Raw genomic sequence first — 22,000 nt, forward strand, 5'->3', positions numbered from 1 at the left:
ATTTACAGCCTTTCCTCCTATTCTCTGCTGTGGGGACAATACATAATAACGTGGCAGTTGGCATCCTAGAAAGGATGCCTTATTTAAAGCAACAAGCCTAAACCATGACTTTGTTGGAGAATAATGAAATATCACATTCGTTAAAATTTCAGTTCATCTCCAGGAATGATAATTGATGTCTTACAACAACCTCATTATTTCGATTTTCTTCTGGACAAGATTTTCCTTCATATTTACACATAAGACTTTACACCTCTTCATTTCCTGCAAAGCTGTAGAATTATAAATCCTACACCTTAAATATCCCCTGTGTGAAAAAAGAAAATAAAAATAGCCTTTCAATAACGAGCTGGGAATCGAAATAATATTTTTAACAACGTTTCCGAGGAGAAAGCTCCATTTTTCTATTGTAGCAAGCACCCTCCATGATCTTCGTTATCGCTGCCACGGGCACACAAAAATATGCAGTACCGTGATACATGGGAGAACAACAAATATGAGGCTTAAATCCATCCTCGGTTGGGATTTTAAGGAGAACAAAACCTCCTGCACCCTTCCCGCCGACAGCACACACAGCAGGAGCCCGACCTGAGAAGCCCCTTACCGGGACAGGGCTGCTGGAAGCAGTCTTACCCCGTTTATCTCACCCCCGTCTCCTCTTAATCAGTTTTCCACCATTACAGCAGACAACACCATAGCTCGCTCTTGAATCTCTCCAAATTATTCCCTCTGTCGGCTGGATCTCTTGCGAAACTCGGCTTTTGTGTCTCAACGCGTGCCAAAAAACATCTCAGCCCCTCTAACAGAGACCACTACAGAATGATTATAATTAAAAATGGAACCCGGCAAGATCCAAGGTCTCCTCCCTTTTCGCTTTAAAGCCTTCAAGAGAAAAACCAGTCCCACCCCCACCTTTTTCCCCTCCTCCTTCAGTTATAAACACACTTCTTTTTTAGGGGAAGCTGGAGCACCGAGGAGGTGGCGAACCACGGGGGAGGGGGGCTATTTCCAACCCCACCATACCAAGAATTGGACAAACCATGAAGCCCGCCCTTCCCTGCTGCGGGGTCCGCGAGGAACGGGTGGGCGAGGAAGAGAAGGAGGAAGAAGAGGGCACCGCCAAGGAACGGGAATGGGGAAGGCGGGGGTGGGGCACTCCGGTGCCCAGGCGACGCGAGAGCCGAGGGAGCGGCGGAAGGGGAGGACGTGAGGGGGAGGACGGAGGAGAAGGAGAAGTGCGGCAGCGAGGAGAAAGAGCGGGGGAGGGGAGAGAAAGAAGAAAGAGCCAGAGCCGCCGCCGGAGGGAAGATGGCCTCAGGGTGGGGCCGGGGCCTGGCGAGCCGGGCGGCAGCGGGAAGGCGCCGAGGCTGTGGTACGGCTCCCCACGCCCCACCCGCCGCCTTCTGCCCCCTCAAACGGTTACCTGCCCTTCCGGCCGCAGCTCATGAACCGGGCCGGTACGTTCGTCGCCCGCGGCTCCTGCCCGCGTCCCGCCGGACTGGGGCGGGGAAGGGTGGGGGCGGAGGAGGAGAAAGAAGCGGGGGGGCGGACAAGGACGGGAGCCGCCCGCGCTCTACCCGACTGGTCCAGGAGGCAGCAGCGGCAGCAGCAACGCTGGCCGCGGGGTCGCGTCGGAAGGGGAGCGCCGCGGGGGAGGTGGGTGTCGCTGGGTCTCGACTCCTCCTCGCACGCCGAATGCCCGCTCAGCTCCCCGCAGCCATCGGGAAGCAGCAGCCTGGGCGCGGTTAAACGCCCTCCACCCCGCCCGTGCTGCCCGTCCGGGAAACCCCGGCTCGGCTCCTCGCCCCACCCCCGGCACCGCCCCACCCTGGCGTCGACGGCGAGCGCAGGAGGCCCCGCGCTTTGCACCGGGAGGGGACCGCGGCCCGGCGCGCGCTCCCGGGCGGGCAGCGCCCTTCCAGTCAGGGGAGGGGGAGCGCGGACTCTTTCCCGCCGCTGCCCGCTTTGAGGCGATCCCGCCCCCAGGGCGGACAAAGGCCGCGCGCTGCCGGCGAAAGCAGGAAGGGGGATTCGCTTTTGCTCTACCCCGCCGCGCCCAGGCCGCAACCGCGTAAAAGGCTGTCGAGAACAAAAGACTGACCTGAAACAGCGCCTCACAAGCGACGCTGTTTAAATAGAGAGCTCCCCAGAGGCAGGAGAGCCGGGAGGAGAGCAGGCACCCCTCCCTGAGGTAGACAGCGCTTAATGTAAAAAGCTGCCGAGCACGAGTGGGGGACAGATGTCTTCATACAACCGTCTTTACGTCAGCAGCTCGACGAGTGGCGATTCTTTAGGCTTACAACTCTTTTTTTTTCCAGCGTTGCTTGTAAGGCCGCACACATGGCCAAAGTCTCCACATCTGCCTTTTAATATTTTCACAGGATGAGCACCTATCACGGCTCTGGAAGGGATTGCAGAAAGTAGAAAATCAAATAAAAAAATAAAGGAATACAGACATATAAATGCCATTTCTGTTTTACACCCTGGGCCTCGCATAAGCCAGGCTGGACCGATGTTATCAAGATGGAATCACTTCACACCAGCACTCCCATACTGCAATATTATAACTTAATTACAGAAAGTAACTATATCATAATAAACTCATGCATGCTTTTTTCCCACTGGACGTGCCTTATCATAAAAATACCTACTGCTTTTCTTCCTTATAATTCTCTTACGTGCTTTTAGTTGTGGGATAATTACAGTACCTAAACTCTCTCCTCCCATCTGCCCAAAAAATACTCTCAATTCAGAACTTATCCTTCCCTAGGAATCTCTCACATTCTATTGTTTATGCATCCTCTGTTTTACAAGAGCTAAAGGGAATTTCTCTCCATAAGTCTGTACTCTGCCACATCTTAAAATCCATGGAATTTGGGTAAGGAAACTGGACCAGCTAAATGTGTTCATACATGTTGATTAGAATCACAGAAACACAGACTAATGCTTTCACCACACCTGTTCTTTTGTAAAAGTACAACATTGCAGTAGTTCCCATTTCTGATCCAGTGAGTTAATTATATCTAATTCTCCAGTGAAAAATTTGATACATAGTTATACTGCTAGTATGAAGAGGAATTACGAAGACTGGAAGAGGCTGTTTGCAGAGTGGAGAGTTGTTCCACGTGGGGCGGGTGGAGCTTTTTAGTTTCGTTTTCAAAACCTCACCGGACAAATCAGTTTTCTGCATTATAAAACCTGTCAGAAGAGTGACATAACTGTGTACAACGCTGTGCTTAATTCTGATGTCTTCATATAGTCCTGTGCTAGAAGCTACTGTATATGCATTATCTTTATTTTTTAAATTTATTTTTCATTTTTAATCTTTTTGTGTGTGTGTGCGCGCATAGGTACATAAATTGTCCTAGGTTGCAGTATTCAATGGAAGAATGCAAGTTACCATAAATGAGTGGATTTATTCAATGTATGAGTTTATCTGTTTCTGTATATTACAAAAATACAGTTTGTAACTAAAAAATTAGCTGAAAATATCTGCTAATAGCTGGAGACCTAATATACATAACTAACAAACCCAAATCTTTATGGTTTTTTGTTAGTCCAGGTTGAAGTAGCTAGTGTAGCCAAAGCAAATTAAAATACCTGAAAAAGATGGGAAATGTAGCTCACACAACTCCACTAAATAATCGAACTTCTCAAACGTGAGGCTTCCATATATCCTAGGACTAGGTCAGCTGAAGAAAAAAGTAGCCATTTTTCTCCTGGAGCTTGCTTTAGATCTAAAGAAAACCTCTCATGTATGCAGGTTGCTCCATAGTTCTCAGTTGCAAAATTTCTTAGACCTTTTTCTCCATCAGTTGCTACTAAGCTCTTTATAGACAGCATACCAAGTTAGATGAATCTTTAGACAATTTCACTAGTTGGCGTGTTTCTTCAGCTATTTCAAGCATAATGGCAAAACTATCTGGAATCTGACATACCTGCTATGCCTCTGGAAAACCTGTTTTTGCAGGCTGCTTTGCCATTCAAATCCTGTGCGTTACAGCACCACTATAGCACAGTGGTAGTGAGGCTGTGAAAAATTATTGGTTCAAGGCTTTTGTGGAATACAAAGAAATTGGTTGTTAGGATGAAAAATGGCTGCTTCAGTATTACTGTGAAACTGTTCCAAATGGGGAACAATTATGCCACGCATTGTTTTATGCTTTTACCAACTCCTGATTAATAGGGCATCTGCTTAAGAAGAGCCACTGGTTGCCTACGTATCAGAAGTTGCTTCCTAGCTTTCAGGCTCCACTTTCACTGTTACATGACTGTGACTGCTGTCAGCAGGTAAAAATAAAGGCTATGGAGGCTTTAAAATATTTGCGAAATACAGGCTTAGGAATCTTGGGAACCAAAAATGCCATTTTAGTTCCCTCATCTGCCAAGGTTGTTTAAGAGCAGGGTAGCACTTCCAGTGAGTGAAAGTCCTGGAATGCTTCTGACATAACTGGTCTTCTCGCATGTGTCATGGTAATCAGATCTGTGAAGCTTTGTCTCACCTCTGCAGGATTGTATCATAGTTTATATGTGATACAATCTTACAGTGCAATACAAGTATGTAATTCTGTAATCTGTATGTATACTTGTTCAACAAAGTAACAGATCTTCTGTGCTGGGAGTAATTCGAACCTTGAAACATGTATGGCTGTTTTAAGGTTGGTCCAAGCCTGTTTGTACACTTACCAAACCAAGCACTCTTTTTTTTTTTTTTTTTTCCTTCTATTTATACAAACTCATATTGAGAAAGCCAGAACAGGGATTTGGTGCTTTTTCCTACAATCAGAATTGTATTTGAGCTCTTTTCCATGTGCTGGGGATTGTATAAGATCTTGTTCTCTTTTTCCTTCATATTCAAGTGTGTGTCACTAATTCACATTTTTTGCTGCACCTTTAAACTTGGCAAGCCATAGCTTGGCTTTTAAAAGTCCTTTGGTGCTCCTGGCAAAGGGTCTGCCCTACTTGGGCATGATGGAATGTGGCATGGAACAAACAGCTGGCTTTGCATAGCTTGAATCACAACAAACATTGCTAGGAACAGGGGAGAATATAACATAAGGTATTAACATATTTTTGAAAATCTCATACCTTGTACTGAGTATAGGTCGTTCAGAGCTGAGATAGAACTGAAGGAGTAAGTGTACAAATATTTAAAAGCAAATAAATGGAATTCAGTTTTCTTGTATGGAGCCTGTTCTGCAGCTATAATAGCAACAAAAGGCGTTGTTATAATAATCTTGAAAATCAGATTCTACAACATGTGAACACGTATGTATAAATACACACACATGCGCATAACCAACTGCACGCTTGTAGGTTTTTCTCTAAGTTAGCAATATTTAAAGTAGCACTTCAATTGCTCAAACTGCTTAATCAGCATCATGCAAAAGCCTAATGCCTAATATTTCCCCATTTAAAAGACCTTTCCTCAAGGGGATCATTGTCTTACTGAGCAACTAACAGAAAAACAACTGGTACCCTGGAGATGCTGAGAATTCCGAATCCACATTGAGAATTCAGCCTAGCTACTAAAGTTTCCACGATGTCGGACACATCCAACCTGCAGTGAAGTTTGCCTGCAAGAAATACCTCTAGGTACAAGGATTTGCTCAACTAGCTACATGTCAGATTCCTGTGGAACATTCTTCCATCTTTGACATGGCAGTTTTGGAAGAAGGGCACAGCTGTACGTCCTGGTGAAGCTGCTACCAAACATTGCAAATACTGATTCTTTCAAAGAGCCTTACTTTATTTCATTGCTGCAGTTGAAGGAGAGCTTCAGTGCTGCTGCAGATTCCAGAATCCAGCAAACAAAAAGGGCATTCACAAAGAAAAAAATAGTTGGAGTTGGGGGACTTGTACCACCATCCTTTGAGAATCTATGTGTAGTCAGACAAAGCCTATTTGTGATACAGGAAAGGGATAAGGCATGCTTAGAAATTTGAGTAGTCATTAATTTAATTGTAATAGGTAATAAAATTAGTCAATTCAGTAACGGTTACATCCTGTACTTAAGAAGTAAATATTTATTGGGGAAATTGTACTGAAACTGAGCAAAATAGAGTGATGAAAGGATAGACTGAAAAAGGGTAGACGTCTGTCATCCACATCAAGCAAAACTGACAGCTGAATTCAGACCAACCACTCTGTTCTTGCAGTGGAAGAGAACTCAAAGGATAAAACGTGCATGCTAATCTTATTATTTCAGAGGCAGCTCCAGAAAAATCTGTGTGAATGTTATATAAGGTGTGTAGGGGTTATTCATAGACTGCATGATGATGTAGGCTGTTGTTCATGTGGCCCTAAGAGCTTTAGGAAGTGAAGATACAAAATGATTAAATGACATGGCTGGGGATGAAAGTTGTGAGAGAAGCAATTAAGAGTCGCCAGTCTGTTGTATGTGTTTAGTTGTGTGTGTGTTTAGTTTAGCATGTTCCCTGCTGTGCTAGTCTTGGACAGGAAAGCACTGCACAGAAAACCTGGAAAATTTAATGGTACATTAAACCCAGCCTGGGCAGGCTAAATGATACAGTGATTCTGAGAAAGACCTGCATATTACATTTCCTTACTCACCACAGCAGAAGGAATTAGTCTGAGAAATTAATTAAGACCATTTGAGAAGCAAAGGGAGGAAATTTCTTTACAGAACTGAGTTGTGAAACTCCAAACTAATGGAATCATATTGTGAGTGCTCAGGACCCCTCTCTACCTTGCTGTTCAGTTGCTGTTGAGAATGAAAGAACCTGCAACGAAGGCCTACACTTCCTGCATTGCTGAAAACTGATGTCCTTTGAACAGGAGTGAGGTGTCTTCTAATTCAAGTAGAGAGAACTTTCTTGTGACCTCTGGGATTCTGTTACAGTAAATACCCAAATCTCAACCCCCTTGTCAGCACAAATCCCAATTCTCCAAAACCCTTTTTTGTGAGCACCTGTTAGAAAAACTGTGCCTGTAAAATTCATGGTTCTAAGCAACCAAACAAAACACACAAAGTGAAACACCTCTCAAGCCACTACCCAAGGGAACTGACAGAGATAGTTGCCTCGTTAGTATAGCCTGATTATCAGAGACCAAGCAGTACTATTCTGAGAGCTCAGAGTAGAATTTAAGTTACATAAACACATGATATGCAGAAGTTTTACCTGTCTTAATGGCCAGAATTTCACTGTGCATGTTTGAATGCTTAAGCTGGTTATAAAAGAAATGCAAGAGAAAATACTGTCATGAACATGAACAGAGAGGTGAAAAAGAACTCATGCCTTACATTCTATGAGCTGGGCAGCTTCAGTTACTCAGCACTGGATAAAAAGGAAGATGCATAGTTTCTAACAACTTTACTTAAAAAATCAGAGCCATAACTTACTTCATTCCACTGTTTCTTCAATATCCACAAACCAGCTTGATACAGAATTCCATGTTGAAAACCATGAAGTATCCTTTTGTTTTCAAGGTGCTGGCTTGCTTTTCTTAGGGAAATAACTCCCATTGATAACACTAAAAACTATGTTGGCTGTGCCATTTGTATACAATATAGACCTTTCCATGTTGTGCATTTCACATACTGTTTCTCAGCATCTTCTTGGTGACAACCATTGTTTATAAACGTTGTTTACTTTAAAGGCAATATGACTTCAGTTTTCTTCTTATCCATGCTTCCACTATCCTTATATCTCTTCAGCTCCCTCCAGGAGTGTTAATACATGGTTTGCTATCTTAATCAGTTATGTTGTTTAAAGAAAAATCCATTTACAGTTTATCCTGCCTTCAGAGCAATCTTGTTGATAGTTCTTCCATACAGCACAAAATCGATGGGTTATGGCTGCCTGAAGAAGAAATGCTTGAAGTTCCAAGGGGGGACTCTAATCTTTTGAGTTTTAGTCTTGGCTTAGCTGTGGAGGCTGGTTCTGAATGAATTGTTTAGCTTTTTTGGTTTATATGTGCCAATGGGGAATGGACGTAGTAACACACAATGGTATCGGAAAACTTAATGCAATAACACTTTCAAAGTTCTTGGAGGTTCTTGGATTGGCAGAGATGAAGAAATTGTGACTATTGTTGTTGCCGTTACTGGGTTCTGCTTCTCAGCTCTGGAAATAGGATTCAAAATCCATTGTCAGGGATACGGGCTGAGAAAAGTTAAACCCTTCTCTTGTATTTTGCGAGATTTGCATGTGGAAATATCTCTGTGTGTCTGAGCCAGTAGGAGGTTCCTCTCTTGGGAAGAATTAATGTTTTAGTAAATAAACAGTAAGCAAAACTGACTTTTTATACAAAGACAATTACACATAATGGGGGAAAAATAAAGGCCCCTCTACATGTATATTTTTGCTTAGTCAAGCCAAAATATTTATTGAAGAAATAATTTCTATGTGAAATACTTTGATAAACCTTAAAACACAAACAGATTTGGACTAACAAGTTCTAGAGGGTCAAGGAACACATTCAAAAAGTAGATAGTCAAAGTAACATAAACTGCCTGCTTTACCCAGTGGTAAGAAGTCTCCATGAACAAACACAAAACTAGGAGGAAAACACATTAAAAAACCCCAAGTGTTGTCCAAAAACCTTTAACTTTTAGTTAACTGAACAAACTAGTTTTGAAACTGATAATAAATTCTATTTGTAGGTGATTATAATGTGTTGAGTTTTGATGCTTGGTTAAAGACATTTTTACTTGAGAATTCTAACAGCTGGAAACCAGGTTTTACATTATACTGTGAGCAACATGCTGACAACTTTCTTACCTACAAAAGCTTAGCAACCGAGCTGTAATATTGCCTATGTATGTTTAGGACGAGTTATGGTGTTATATTACTGATGTGTATTATGCTAATCCAATAAAACATAAAGACCATTGTATCTTTTGTGACTTCTCCCACACTGGTACCAGGAGGGATTTGCATTGGTAATATAACAGCAGCAGAACAATCTAGAGAATTGTTGGTGTGTCCTGTTTTGAGGTTATGGATCCTAGCTGCAAGTAGGTAAAATTCTCCACTAACTTCAGTGATTCTCGAAAGCTTTAGAACATCCTGGAAAAGACTCAGCATTATGCAAGACTGACATATCAATATACTCTTCAGCCCTTACTTAAAAAATACAAAAAAGTATGGTGACGATTTCAAACAAGTGAATTTACTGCAGTATTTTGAACAGCTTAGATTACTGGAGAGTACTTCAAAGGCAACAGTTTGTTTCCTTTGAATTTAATGGTTTTAAAAAGTTATCAAATTGTTTCATTCCTCTATATTCCTCTCTTTTTGCTTAAATTTTCAGTCCTAGTGATTATGGGCTGCAATCATAATGTACCTACCAAAAACTGAGCTTGTAAGGGATTTAAAAAGAGCACCTTGGAGAAAAACCAAACCTTGAAAAACAAGGCCATTGAAGAACTGAATGTACTTCTCGCTATTTAAAATGTGAGTTTCATTTATTTAGGATCAGATTAATCATTTCAATTTTTGCATCTCTCCATAGTTCTATATTGGGGTTTTAATCCTCATGACAAATGTAATACAAATAAAGAGGAATGACAATTTAGTACTTTAATAAAACCTCTTTCAACTGCCAAAATTAACATTGGAGTCAAAGCTAAAAGCACTCTCTGGTTTACTAAAATGCACTAGTCAGCAGATATACATCTAGATACAGCATCTCCCTTTGGCATTTGTTATTGATAATACTCCTATTTATTGTTTATTAATCTGTTACTTTTAGCACCTGAAAGTGACTGAAACTCAGTGATTCTTTCTGTATTATTTTTTTCCTGTGTGAATCAGCAGGTGACATGGTATGGATTTTAAACACTCTCTGCTTCCCAAAGCAAGAAATGGCATTTGGCAGATGTGACTCCCCCTTTATGCTTTCAGATTTTGACTTTCTGCCAGCCTTGTGGAAGGCTGCCTTTTAGTAACACGTATCTCACAAGAAAGATGTCAGATACGATTCAAGGGCAGTGTTCTGCTCTATCTGTATGGACTGCATTAGCTTGTTTTCAGTAATACACTTGCTCAGCCTGTGCTACAGCTAAAACCAGATTTATGTGCTCAACTTCTGCCAGCATATGTATGGCAGAGAAGTGAGGGGGAATCTTAGGAATAGAAAGATTCAATCTTGTGGGCTAAAAGGGCTATGGCTCTCTGACAGTCCTCTTCCTAGTAGACTGCTCAGAGTAGTCTGCACTTTGGATCCCATGATGAGCAATAAGCTGGGCAGGCCTGTCTTCCCTGGTCTGTATTGCAGCTGTATAGTGGCTATTCCAGCTTTGCTGGTGACAGGTACTGAAGCAGGTGCTGCTGCTGTTCTTTTCCCCAGTATAGCATGTTCTGTTCTGGAGGTAGGTTGGTGATGGACTAAACTATGCCTGGTAAAACTTAGCCATACACGCTCTGCGAACACTGCATGCTAGTTTTGTTATAGCAAGAATGCATTCTTGTAGCAAATATATTCACCATGCACTGAAACACTAGTAGCATAGCCACACATCCCAGAGATGGTCTTGGAATTTACCTGTTGATCTGAAGGCATCATAAGCTACATCAGTGTATTGCCATGCTTCGGTACTGTGGCTGTATCACTTCTGCAATCCGAGCAAGGATCACAAAGTAGTGCCTTTTTCTGACAGACCGGGCTCAGAGGTCTTCAACACTGTCACATTTTGAACATCATCATTTTCCTAGTATACTTAACAGGCACTTCCAGAGTTGAGTTAAAATGTAGTTCAAGTTGTTTTGAGGCTCAAACTGGACATCTGGACTGACTGGCCCTCAGCCTGGAATCTAACAAATTGCTTTTAAAGGACACTGAAGACTAGATAAAAATGTAGGAGGTGAAATCAGCTCATTAAAAGTAGGAATAGCCTAGGCATTAACTTGATCCAGACCTAGTTTCCCATAGTTTTTCTTATTCTGCAGTTGTAGCAGATTTACATTATGGCTAACTTCCCCACTGTCATCAATAAGAGTTTTGCCTAATTCACTGTGGAAGTGGGATTGAATGCCAGTAAGTCATCTTTATGACCCATTTTGACAATACTTGCTTTAGGGACTAGGCACAGCTTTGTGGGCAGTTACAAAACGCAACTCAACAGTTCAGGATAATTTGAGGATTAAATCTCAAAATTAAGAACCTCTGTCTTGTGCACTGCCCATCTTGGACACGTCAGCTGAAGTTATTGGGTAAAACACAAACTGCCCTACTTAGTCTTAAGTTCTCACTCAGCACAGGCAAGGCTTAAATATGTTCCCTGCTATTCAGCATATAAGGAGGTGGAGGAAGGAAGTCTGGAGAGGAAGCTGAACTTCCTGTGCCAGAGATTTATGCTGGAGCCTTCCCTGAATTCAAGACAATGTAGCAACAGCTTAAGATGTGAATCACTAGAAATGCAGACATGCAGGGTTTGAAGAAAGACCCTTCTGCATCCACACCTGTGCTTAGGGATGCATGTGTTTCTGTGAATTCATAAATAACAGTTTGACTAGTTTTTGGACATAGCAGTTGCCTCTTCCATCCCCCACCCCATCTCCAGACTGATAAGAAACAGCCCCTTTTTTTTTCTTTTTAGTTTCATTTCTCTGAATGTTGTTTCAGACTCGTGAAGTAGTCAATTTGGACATCTGAAGAAATCCTGGGTGCATGGGTATGTGACTGCACAAATAGACAAAAGAAACAGGCACCAAATGGCTATCTGAAAGGAGTAGACCTAAGCAAGCATCACCAGTCGCAATACAGAATACAATACAGAATAAATACAATAAAAATAAATAATACAAAATAAATACAAAAAACAATACAGAAGAAAATATTTAGGGCAAATTTATATTATTTTATATTTTTATTATCTTCTTTATATTAGAAAAAACATCAAGGGCAGATATTTTTTGTTAATAATGAGTAATTTTGATTAAAACCTGTGGGAGGCAAGGGCATGCTCTGATGAAATATGCTTCTCTTGCTAGTGACAATGAGATAAACTAGAGAAAGGAAAGAAAATCTCTCTTCCTTTTCTGGCCTGAAAGAGCATTATTTCTTATGTTCTTTTTTTAATCCAGGCAATCTCCTGTACTTCTAAAGCACAATCTCCCACAGGAGGGGTATTTATGTAGCATCTTCCACCCCTAAGCACCATGCAAAGCAATAGGAAGACTGCTTTTTGTTTTTCTGCTTTCAAGCAGCTTATCCATTTCTGATTAAATCGTTCATGTAGATGAGTCTGCTCTCTCTCCTCTGTTCTTTGATTTCATTTTGCCAATTTTCTTACCATTGGAACACAGACCAGCAGCTTCCCGAGCTGTCTGCTATAATCACAAGCTTGTGTTGAGCTCTCCCTGTATGAGATGATACAGTGTTTGTCTACATAGTTCAATAAGAAACAGTGCATAGGTAGCACCAGCAAAGCTTACAGCCTGCCAGCACAGTATGAGGAGGTAAACAGAATGATTAGGTATCCGTCCCATGTGGTATTTCCCATGGTCTGCTTTATGGAATTGCTTATCCTAGGCCCACATTCAGGAGAAATACATGAAATATCACACTTTAATTCAGGTGAAAATTCCTGAGCAACTTAGACAAGTTGGACAAAAGATGAGATTAAATATTTTGATGATAAAGGGATTGAAGCATCTAGCATGAGGAGAGGATGAGCAAGCTTTGGATTCTCTGGCCTCAAGAAGAGATGGTTCAGGACGGATCTTAGCAATATGTGTAAATACCTGATGGGAAGGTGACAGAAAACAGCCGACTTTTCTAGGTGGGCATCAACTGACAGGATGAGAAGCAGTGGGAACAACCCAAAATACAGGAAATTCCACTCAAACATTCAGAGCACTGCTTTTACTCTAAGGGTGGTCAGACTCTAGAACAGGTTGCTCAGAAAGGCAGTGGCATCTCCATCCTCGAAGAACTCAAAGCCCTGAGCAAGCTGTTCTAGTTGAAAGCTAGCCCTATCCATTATCACAGACATTTTCTTGAGTTATTACAGTGAAAAAATAACAATATAAGCTTGCTTGCTCCCCATCTGGCCCAAGTCGAGTTTCAGTGTTTTACAGCAGGTATGAGGGACCTTTTATGAAGATGAAAAAGTCTACTCTAAATGTGCAGTTTCAAAGTAAGGAATATAAGTGTATAACTTTCCTCCAAATAATCCCACAATTTAGTCGACCTACGCATTGCCTGCCAGCACCGCGTCTGAAAACCGACATCCCTACAGGCCACTCGGGCTCACTTGTCCCATCTCGTGGACGAAAGCAGAATATTCTGTTAACTAGAGTAACAGGTAGGAGGGACAAGCTCTCCAGATACACATGTATCTATTTATTTTATAGCCTTCTGGTTACCTAATCACAGCTATTTTCCCTTTAAAAACAGCTGATTAGACCTTATGTGAAGTGCAGAGCAACTTCTAGAAGGAAATAGAAAGTAGAAGCTTTCTTCATGGAACACTGGTGTGTCTCCAACAACTGCCTTTTTGCAAGGGATGCAGCCACTTGGCGAGTGGTTCAGGATTAAAAAGGATAGCATCTCTTGCTCCATGGAGCTGAGCAAGGTTTCTTGCCACATCTGATCTGATAAGTGTGGAGAGAGTGGAAAGCAGACTACAGAGACTTCTGAACTAGACCAAAAGATTATAGATTACAGAACAAAGACCAAGTTTCAGCAAGAGAGAAATTGAAGTTATAGGAATTAAGTGCATGTACAAACTGACAGAGAAGTAGCATTCTTTTTCACATTTACATCTGTGGTGGTATCTCTCAGAACATTTGATCCCATCAGCAGTCTTGTAAAGTAAACTGCTGTCGCAAGACTCCTACTATCACCTCATCAGGCATCTCACACAGATCCTGGGCCTATCTTTTAAATTTCTTGCCCCCAGCTGCTGCTTCTAATTCGGAATGTTGTAATAGTGGCTGGATTTGGCACCTGAAGTCCAGAGGCTATTCTTAAATCTCACACTTTTGCCCAAGCTTCTTCTCCAGATTCGCTCCTTAAGAGAGGGAGGGAGCAGGGAGTTTTTTTTCTGGAATTCATGTCCAACACAAAGTTCATCATGCTCTGATTGTACCTGTGTTTCATTGTGACAGTGCAGCCCACGCTCAGTGTATTCATCCTCAAAATTCTTTGTAAGGTAAGACAGTCCCTGTTTTACAGACCAGTGTCATTTGGGAAGTCTGGCAAAGCAGGTAGCTGAGTTGTGTTTCCCAGGGCAATACTTCAGGACTATACTTCCTTACATGTGGGAATGAAGTAGCTTGTGTCATAAACTGTTAGCATGGAAAGAGAAGAAACAATGTACAACATCAGGCTCTTCCTTTTTTGTTTCCCTTTTGAGCTACTTGGAAAAGCGGGGGGGGGGGGGGGGAAGGAAATAAAAATTAAAAACTTTAATGCAGGTTAAAGCATTTCTAGATTAGAAATAGAAAATTATTTTCTCTTTTCTCCAAGTGCCTTTCACAAAAGGATGGGAAATCTTTGGAAGTGGTTCATTCTTTTCTACAGCCTCCTTTCCCCCCACCCCCAGTAAGATAAAAAGAGCTCTGGTATTTTATATTCTAAATTTTGACTGACCAGAACAAAATGCTTTCCCAGTGATGTGGGTTTGCACCTAAGCTTTTTTTGTGTGCATGTGTGTGTGTGTGCATTGAATTTAACCTTAGGATGTAATATTTCATAAAACATTTATTGTCTTTATAGAGCACAATTCCTCTGTGATACTTTGGTTTCATAGTCTGCCCTGAACAGAATTCAAAGGCTTCTCTCAGAGTTTGAATTTTAGCTGTGGGTAAAGGAAAGAACCTCTGCTCTTTGCAGCAAAATTAGTAAATGGCTCTTGAGTAAAAATAGCTCCGACAGGTAATTAGAATCAGAGCCAGGAGACAGCTGAGAGCAAGAATGTGGAAAGTGATTCCCTGAGAGCTATTTTATTCTCCAAGTAAACAGGAAAATAAAATTCTCCTTTTTTTTTTTTTTTTTAATTTTTTTACATGTGTCTGAGTGTCCCATGCATCAGACTGGCAATGACAGTGATTCCTTTCCTTCAAAAACTGCATCTGGTGAAGTTGAATGGCAGTCAGTAAACAGACAACCCAAACCTCCTTCTGAGCTATCTGGGGGCAGCAACACAGACAAAGGCAGCCACAAGGCAGAAAAAGAAATGTTTTTTCTCTTGCTGTGTCCAGATCCCTATTGATGCTCCAGTCTGGATGCTTCAGGTCTAGCACTTAATACTCTCCAAAGATTATAATGCATCGATTATAAGAGCCATTATAGATGTACCACTTTACTTAGATTGTTAATGAGTTTGGCTATAAAGGGATATGCAACCTGAATTTCAGGACAGAGCCAAGGCATAATTTGCTCTGGGCTATAAAGCGTTTGAATTATTGAGGCAATTTACTTCCAAGTCTGCATTTGCCTTTTGAGCACAAGTGCTCATGATGAGCGCATGTGTGTGTGAGAGGAGAGGCAAGACTGCAAGCTGCCAACAGTGAGGTAAGCACCAACTTTTCCAGTAGTACATCTCCCCATCATAAGCTCTTTCACCCAGCCAGAGGATAACAACAGAAAATAACTGGCAAAATTATCATTTTGGATAAATGAGAGAAGCAAAATTGTATGATGAGCAGTGCCAAATGAGCAAACTCAAATCACAATATCCAATCAGAACAAGTAAATATTAAGAGTAGTCCTTTCCCTTGTACATGCTCAGTAGAATAAATACAAAGGAACACAATGTCTAGGTTTTGAAAGTATCCCACTTACTCTTTGAGCCTCAGTAAGAGCATCAACAACAAAGCAAGTTTTCTAGGACTACAAAGCCAGATCCCACACCAAAAGTAAACAAAGCTTTGCAGAACACAAAGCAAAAGTCAAGAGAGAAACTTAATGCAAAACAGCAGTAAGAATGAAGACAGAGCTATGAAGACAGAACATCAATCTCCATTCCACATTTTTGGATTTGCTTAGTGACCTTTGAAACATCAGTTAAAGCAAACAAGTTCATTCTAACCATACAGTAGGGTTAGGAGCTCATAGTGTCCCTTTCCATCGTATTGCAAAAATATATATTGAGTGAAAGCTGGCTACTAAGTTTATTTTTATAGATAACAACAAGAAAGTCTGTCTTTCTCCAACTTACCCAATTAAACAGAAATGACCCAGGTGATCAACGGACACTCTTTTACATTCTATTGTCTCCTATTTAGTGCTATATAAGGCATATGAAAGCAACACTTTCAAGGTGTTGCTTGTCTAGACCAAGATTCAGGAGATGGCCCTTTTAATTCTTTTATCTGACATTGGTTCATTAAAGGGTCATTTTTTCTCACTGTGTTCCCACATGCAACTAATGATTCTAATTGATGAACTGGATTTACTACACAAACTATTTTCAAGATGGGAAGAGAGCTCTTTTCTTTGCTGCAGGAGTTTAAATGGAATTTGTAAATCCCCTAGTCTTGATAACTTCTGCAATGCTGTTGAGCTGAAGAAACCTGTTAAGTGGAGATGTAAATAATGAACAGTTGTGGGTGGAATCTGCTTCTTCAAAGACAAAGGACTGGTGACAGCTTTGCTTACCAGCTGTCTGTGAGGAGCCAGTCGGTTGTGATAAAGGGCTCAAACATCACTACTGAGGAGCCAACTGAACTGCTTTTGACAAGCAAAGAAAATTCTGTGTTCCTGCAGGCTGATTAGGTCAGGAGTTTATGTTAACAAGTAGCTTATGTTTAAATTAATGAACCATGTTACAAGGCAAGAGCCTGGGCAAGACAAAAGGCTTTTCCTTAGGTGTTAGAAAAAACCCACCAGATTAAGCCCTTCTTCCTAGGAAACCAGGGAAAAAACTAAGTGCTTCATTCACTATGCTGTGTCAAATGACACACACACAAACTCACTTCCTTCAGTGTTACTGTGTAAGCAAAAGCATGAAGGAAAGAGAAGTCAAACTGTTGTGATTATTCTCCCATCCTCCTCAAGCAAGCTCAGTCCTTGAGTGATCTCTGGAAAACCGAGCAAACCCATGCCTTAGAAGCACCCTCACCTCTTTGCAGCACTGATAACTAGTCGGTTACAAAGCTGTTCCCAGTGGTGATATAAGCGTAATATACAGGAAAGTGAAGGCCTGCCCTCCTGTGACTGTCACTGTTTTTTCATTTGCCTGGTTTTATATTCCTGTTTCTATTAGTGAGCGAGCACCCGGCCGTTCCCCTCCAACAGATATTTCTTCTTCAAAAGACATAGGATTTGTTTCTGAGTGCTACCCTGATGGAAAAGTTCTATAAATAAAAATAGATCTGCTATATTTGTGACTCAGAGACACCCAGGACTGGGCATATATTGCTTTGCCAGTTAGAGACATCCAAGTAGTTACACTGGGTTATGCCTAGTCTCCATCTTGACACAGAAAAGGAAGGCAAAGGACAGAATAAAACAGGACAAGTACAATTAAGAATGACAGATGAGACAGAAGAGAAGCAGATTTGTTAAACCTGTCTCTCCCTGCAACCCTCACAGTAAACTATATGCAAGTTAAATTAAACACAGGACCAACACTTCTCTCTAGGGAGATGGACTCATGAGCAGCTCACACACCATGAATGTGTAGCAGAGATTCTAGTCTCAGTCCTGTTGGCTGGCAGAGATCTTAATTTTTAAATCATTAGTGCTCATTTCCAGGGTAGTTCTTCCAGTAATGCTTGCCACAGAATAGTCTTCTAAAAGCTGTCCAAGACTTTGTACCCACCACTTCTAGTACTTTTTAATGGCAGACACCTAAATGTTTGCAGGAGGCAGCCCCTTTTCACAGCTACCGAAGCAACTTCAGCAAAAAATTAAGACTATTGGTCATATTCTTGTTAGTAGAAGATCAGTCAACATTAACTCTGACCTAACACTTCCTTTCCTGCTCATATCCCATAGATAATCCCACAGCAATGAACCATCCTGCAGATCACACGTGTTTTTAAAGGTAGACAAATTAGCACCTTGCTAAAGAGGATTCAAAGAAAATCACTACTCAGGAGTGGACAAAATTCATACTGTTTGGAATACTGAGGGGGCAAGAAAAGGAAAAGAGCTGTCATTTTAAAAAAGGCCTCTCATAGCCCATATTTTTGCTTGGGCTGAGATCACTGTAATCAACTCCAAGCTCCTAGTTCAACATGATGCATAGCAGTTATCCTTGCTATCAGTACTTCACAAAGAATCATCTCTAAAGAGTAATTTCTTTGGACTGTTGCCCAGACTGTACTATGGTATTTTGTAGTTATAACTTATGCTAGATGGCACAGCTGTCAGGAATCTTTGATTTCTTCATTTCTGTACTGATTGTGACCCTGACACCTGAGCAGATAATAAGGTATAAAGCCATCTTTGAAATATTTGATGAAAATTTGAAACACATTAGTAATGCTTAACCATGTGTGAAAGTGTCTCTTTGAGACTAATTTGTACTTTAACTGGCAAAACTAAGTAGCAAAAGGGTCCAGCCCACAAGCCAGCTGGCCTTGAAAATGCAAGTTTAAAGATGTAAAAAACCTCAAAACCAATCCCTTTGGGTTTCATGACTGACAAAGTATCTTTTCTCATCTGCCTCATTCCTTGTGTCTAGCTGTGAAACATAGCATAATACATTTCCTTCCACAGGCTTTCCTGTCCTTGTTTGTCCTGCAGTTTAAGGAGCACGGGCCATTATGCAGCAATTTGCACTCCAGCCATTTTCTGGGCAGTTAATGTTCTCAAAAGAAGAGAAACTACAGAGGCTATTCAGTGTGACTTGCTAGGGTTCCCCTTTCCACTCTAGTCCGGGAAGCTTCTGTTCTGGAACAACAACTTGCTGTTTGTACTGTTCTGACTCTTCATGTGTGTTCCTGAGATGGCAAAATTCCCCTGCCTTTTTTTATTGCCATATGCTGGACACAAGGAATATTTTTATTATTTTTATCAGAATGTAAACAAGCAATTCATGTCCCACTTTTACAGACATTTTTAAACTGCTGCCCTTTTACTTCATTTCATATCCTTGAAGAAGCTTTACCAGGAGATAATAGCAGTCACAGAAAACATTTCTTCTATCTGACAGATCATTACATGGACATGAAAGGAAACATCTTTCCATCATAACCTACTTGGAAAACCAAACTCTTCATGTCGTCCTTAACTTTTACTCTCCTTCCCTTCCTTTACTCCCCATCTGAAACGAGTCACAGAGCTGCAGCTGTTCTTGTGTTGCATCTTCTGAATTTCCTGAATTTGCCTGTGTTGCTGGATATCTGTTGCTTGTATCAGGTGAATACTGGATGGGATTCATCCCACCAGATGTCACCTGTCCAGGGATGTCATTGCATTTCTGGCTTATCCGTGGTACTTCAATGTGTTGTTTACCCATTTGGACAGCTTCATCGTAAGAAGGCGGCAACTCCATTGCATAGAGACTGTAAGCTGGAAGGGACACAGTGTTCTTATCCATATCCACAAATACCGAAGGAATAGGGGCACTTAAAGGGTACTGCCATGAGCTATATGCTGTGAAAAAGAGAATAAAAAAACCCAAACATCAAACACCTTAATGGAACACTGATATACAAAGGGCTAATCCTGCTTTTCTCCAAGAAATTATGGATTCCTTTTTGTGGTGTCATGCACTATATACTGAAAGTTATCAGTATAGAAAATTACCTATAATGGAATCGTACATTCTCCAAAAGAAAGCAGTCAGAATTAAAAATATCTCTGCATATCAACATCCAGTAATGACTGTGAAATACTCGACACAGTACATGTATGTTGTAACAGAGGGTTCATACATGAACAACTGTGAACAACTCCTCACATCAGATAACTGTGGCTGGAATAGTTGGAAACAGAGAGGGGCAGAAAAGTTAAAAAAAATGAGGGAATGGCAATAAGAACAGGTGTGGGAGACAACAAGTAAGTGGGTAACCCACCATGGACAAGTTAAATTCTGCTTGTCTTCTGCACCCACTTACTGTGGTGCCCTCATGACCCCCCTTTATCTCTCCTGCCCACCCTTTGGGGATGAAAGTTGTCTGGGGAGTACATCAGAAAGTCCCCCTTTTCCCAAGGACTGGACACAGAATTCTAGGCACATGTTCAATAGCAAAGCACTGCTGAATCCCAGCAGATACTTCCAGCACATACTTACAGGTCACTGTGCTATGAGCAGTGCTGTCACTGTCAATAGCAATAACTGTCAAATCATAAGGGTGCCTAGAGAAAGTTTCCACTGGAAGCCTCTTCTTTTGGCAGCAGAATTTGATGCAGCTCGCTGTGATCCCACAGAGCAGAAGCAGGAACAGAGTCAGCAAGATTAACCTTAGAGAAGGAGGGAGAACACCAAAACTTCATTGCTTATATTTTACTTCTTCCAGAGCTGAATGCAATTTCTCTCTAAACGGGTGAAAGGCCAAACCTCCTAGGTTTAGTTCTGAATGGGTTCTGGATCCTGAATTGGGAAGTTCGATCACAAATGCTTAATCACAAGTTGAAGTACTGCTGTGGCCATCAGTACAATCCCTTCTGGCTCACTGATGCAGTAATGTTAATTATCTTAGGTTGTATTTTCAACTTGTATGCAAGAATGGCTCCGCTTTCAACTCTAAGAATGGTATGTACTTGGAGGAAATGCCAGTACAAGCTTTCGTAAGTCTAGGATGTGATGCTCATTAATAAATGAGCACAGAAATTAGATTTTGCAGTATGTCTTGAAAACACCATTTTCTCTCTACCTACTGTTTAACAAAGTTTAACAACTTGTAATGCATGCAGGTCAAGGTGCTGGTGTTTCAGGTTCTCAACTGAAACTCAACCTTCCCACTCCTCAATTTCTCAAACGAATCCACTCTCTCATGAGCCAGGTGAGCAGTGAGATGTGAAATGAGAAGGCGAGGTAATAAGAACTGCTTCACAGTGCTGTAAAGAAGCAGGCCCAAGGACAAAGTTGAAATGGCTTGACAAGAATTACTGTGTGACAGACCATGTGTCCTGGGTTCAGCTGTAACAGTTATTTTCTCCTTAGTAGTTGGTGCAGTGCTGTGTTTTCAACTGAAGTCTGAGTTACTGTCTGAGTTTAAACTATGACACCATGTTCCTGAATTCCTTGTTAAGAGTTATATTCCACCCTAAATATGTGTAGAAATGGCCTTGGTAGCGTTCTGTACTTTTTTCCAAACCAAAGGTAGTACTTACACTTAAGAAATGTTAACACACTGGCAGAATGTAAACTATAAAAACAACATTAAAGTTTTCTGGTAGCTAGAATGCCTGTCTTAGGCAGGAGATGAATCACTCATGCCAAAAGTTTACCCGTTTATAAGGTTTGTAAGGGCTGGAGTTCACAACCAGTGAACAATCTCTTGTCCCGTGAGAGAGAGATAGCCATGGAAATTGCATGAGGCACCACAGTGCTGAGTGCTCTGCAGAGCTCTCTGGTTCAGCAGGACAAACAGGCCTGGCAGTGAAGCAGTACCCAGAAAGGGCAGATGACATCTCCTTGGACGAATGCCGTACCCGCCTGACACCTTATCTCCCTTGTGGTCTCATCTGCAATATACCCCACTGGCAGCTTTCACAACACTGAAGAGAAGCCCTTTCCTCCCTCTTGTCCAAGAGCAGAACATTTCCATTGCCTACTGCAATTACTGTTCTTCAGAACTTTTAAATTATTCTGGGTTCTTAAGACTAACAGTAAACTTACCAGATGTACCACAGACTTGTCCAATTAGACATGTTCTGAGGGCATCTGTGAAGGAAGACAGATGATTCAGTGATTTAAATATCTACAAACAGCAAATTTATGACAGGGAATAAATTTCACATGATTTCTGAGGTGAAAAAGGGAAAGGAATCAACAAGAGCATGGGACAAAACCCTTTAGATTTCCTTTCAGAGGACTGTTCTTCATAGTTGTAAAACTACTCCAGGGGAGGACATGCAAATAATCCCATTGTAAAAGTTGGCTTCTGAGTTGATAAATGTTTTTACAAAG

General features: G+C 41.4%; 2 protein-coding genes across 6 annotated transcripts in view; both read right to left on the reverse strand.

Annotated features, from left to right (window-relative positions):
- The window catches only part of GNB1 (G protein subunit beta 1), a 40,437-nt gene extending 38,674 nt beyond the window's left edge, over positions 1–1,763 (reverse strand). For all 5 annotated transcript variants that reach the window (XM_080631045.1, XM_080631043.1, XM_080631044.1 and 2 more), the window contains exon 1: positions 1,424–1,763. The gene's annotated coding sequence lies outside the window, so the exon portion shown is untranslated. The remainder of the gene's footprint in view (positions 1–1,423) is intronic.
- Positions 1,574–21,771, reverse strand: TMEM52 (transmembrane protein 52; the record flags this gene model as incomplete). Its single annotated transcript, XM_080631499.1, has 4 exons — positions 21,710–21,771; positions 20,159–20,328; positions 19,180–19,518; positions 1,574–2,079 (listed from the first exon to the last, which is right to left on the reverse strand). Exons 1-4 carry the CDS (start codon positions 21,739–21,741, stop codon positions 1,574–1,576), a joined length of 1,047 nt encoding a protein of 348 aa, XP_080487625.1. The 5' UTR covers positions 21,742–21,771.
- Between the last annotated feature and the right edge of the window lie 229 nt (positions 21,772–22,000).

Source organism: Psittacula echo (genome assembly GCF_963264785.1).
Source record: "Psittacula echo genome assembly, chromosome: 17".
NCBI lineage: Eukaryota > Metazoa > Chordata > Aves > Psittaciformes > Psittacidae > Psittacula > Psittacula echo.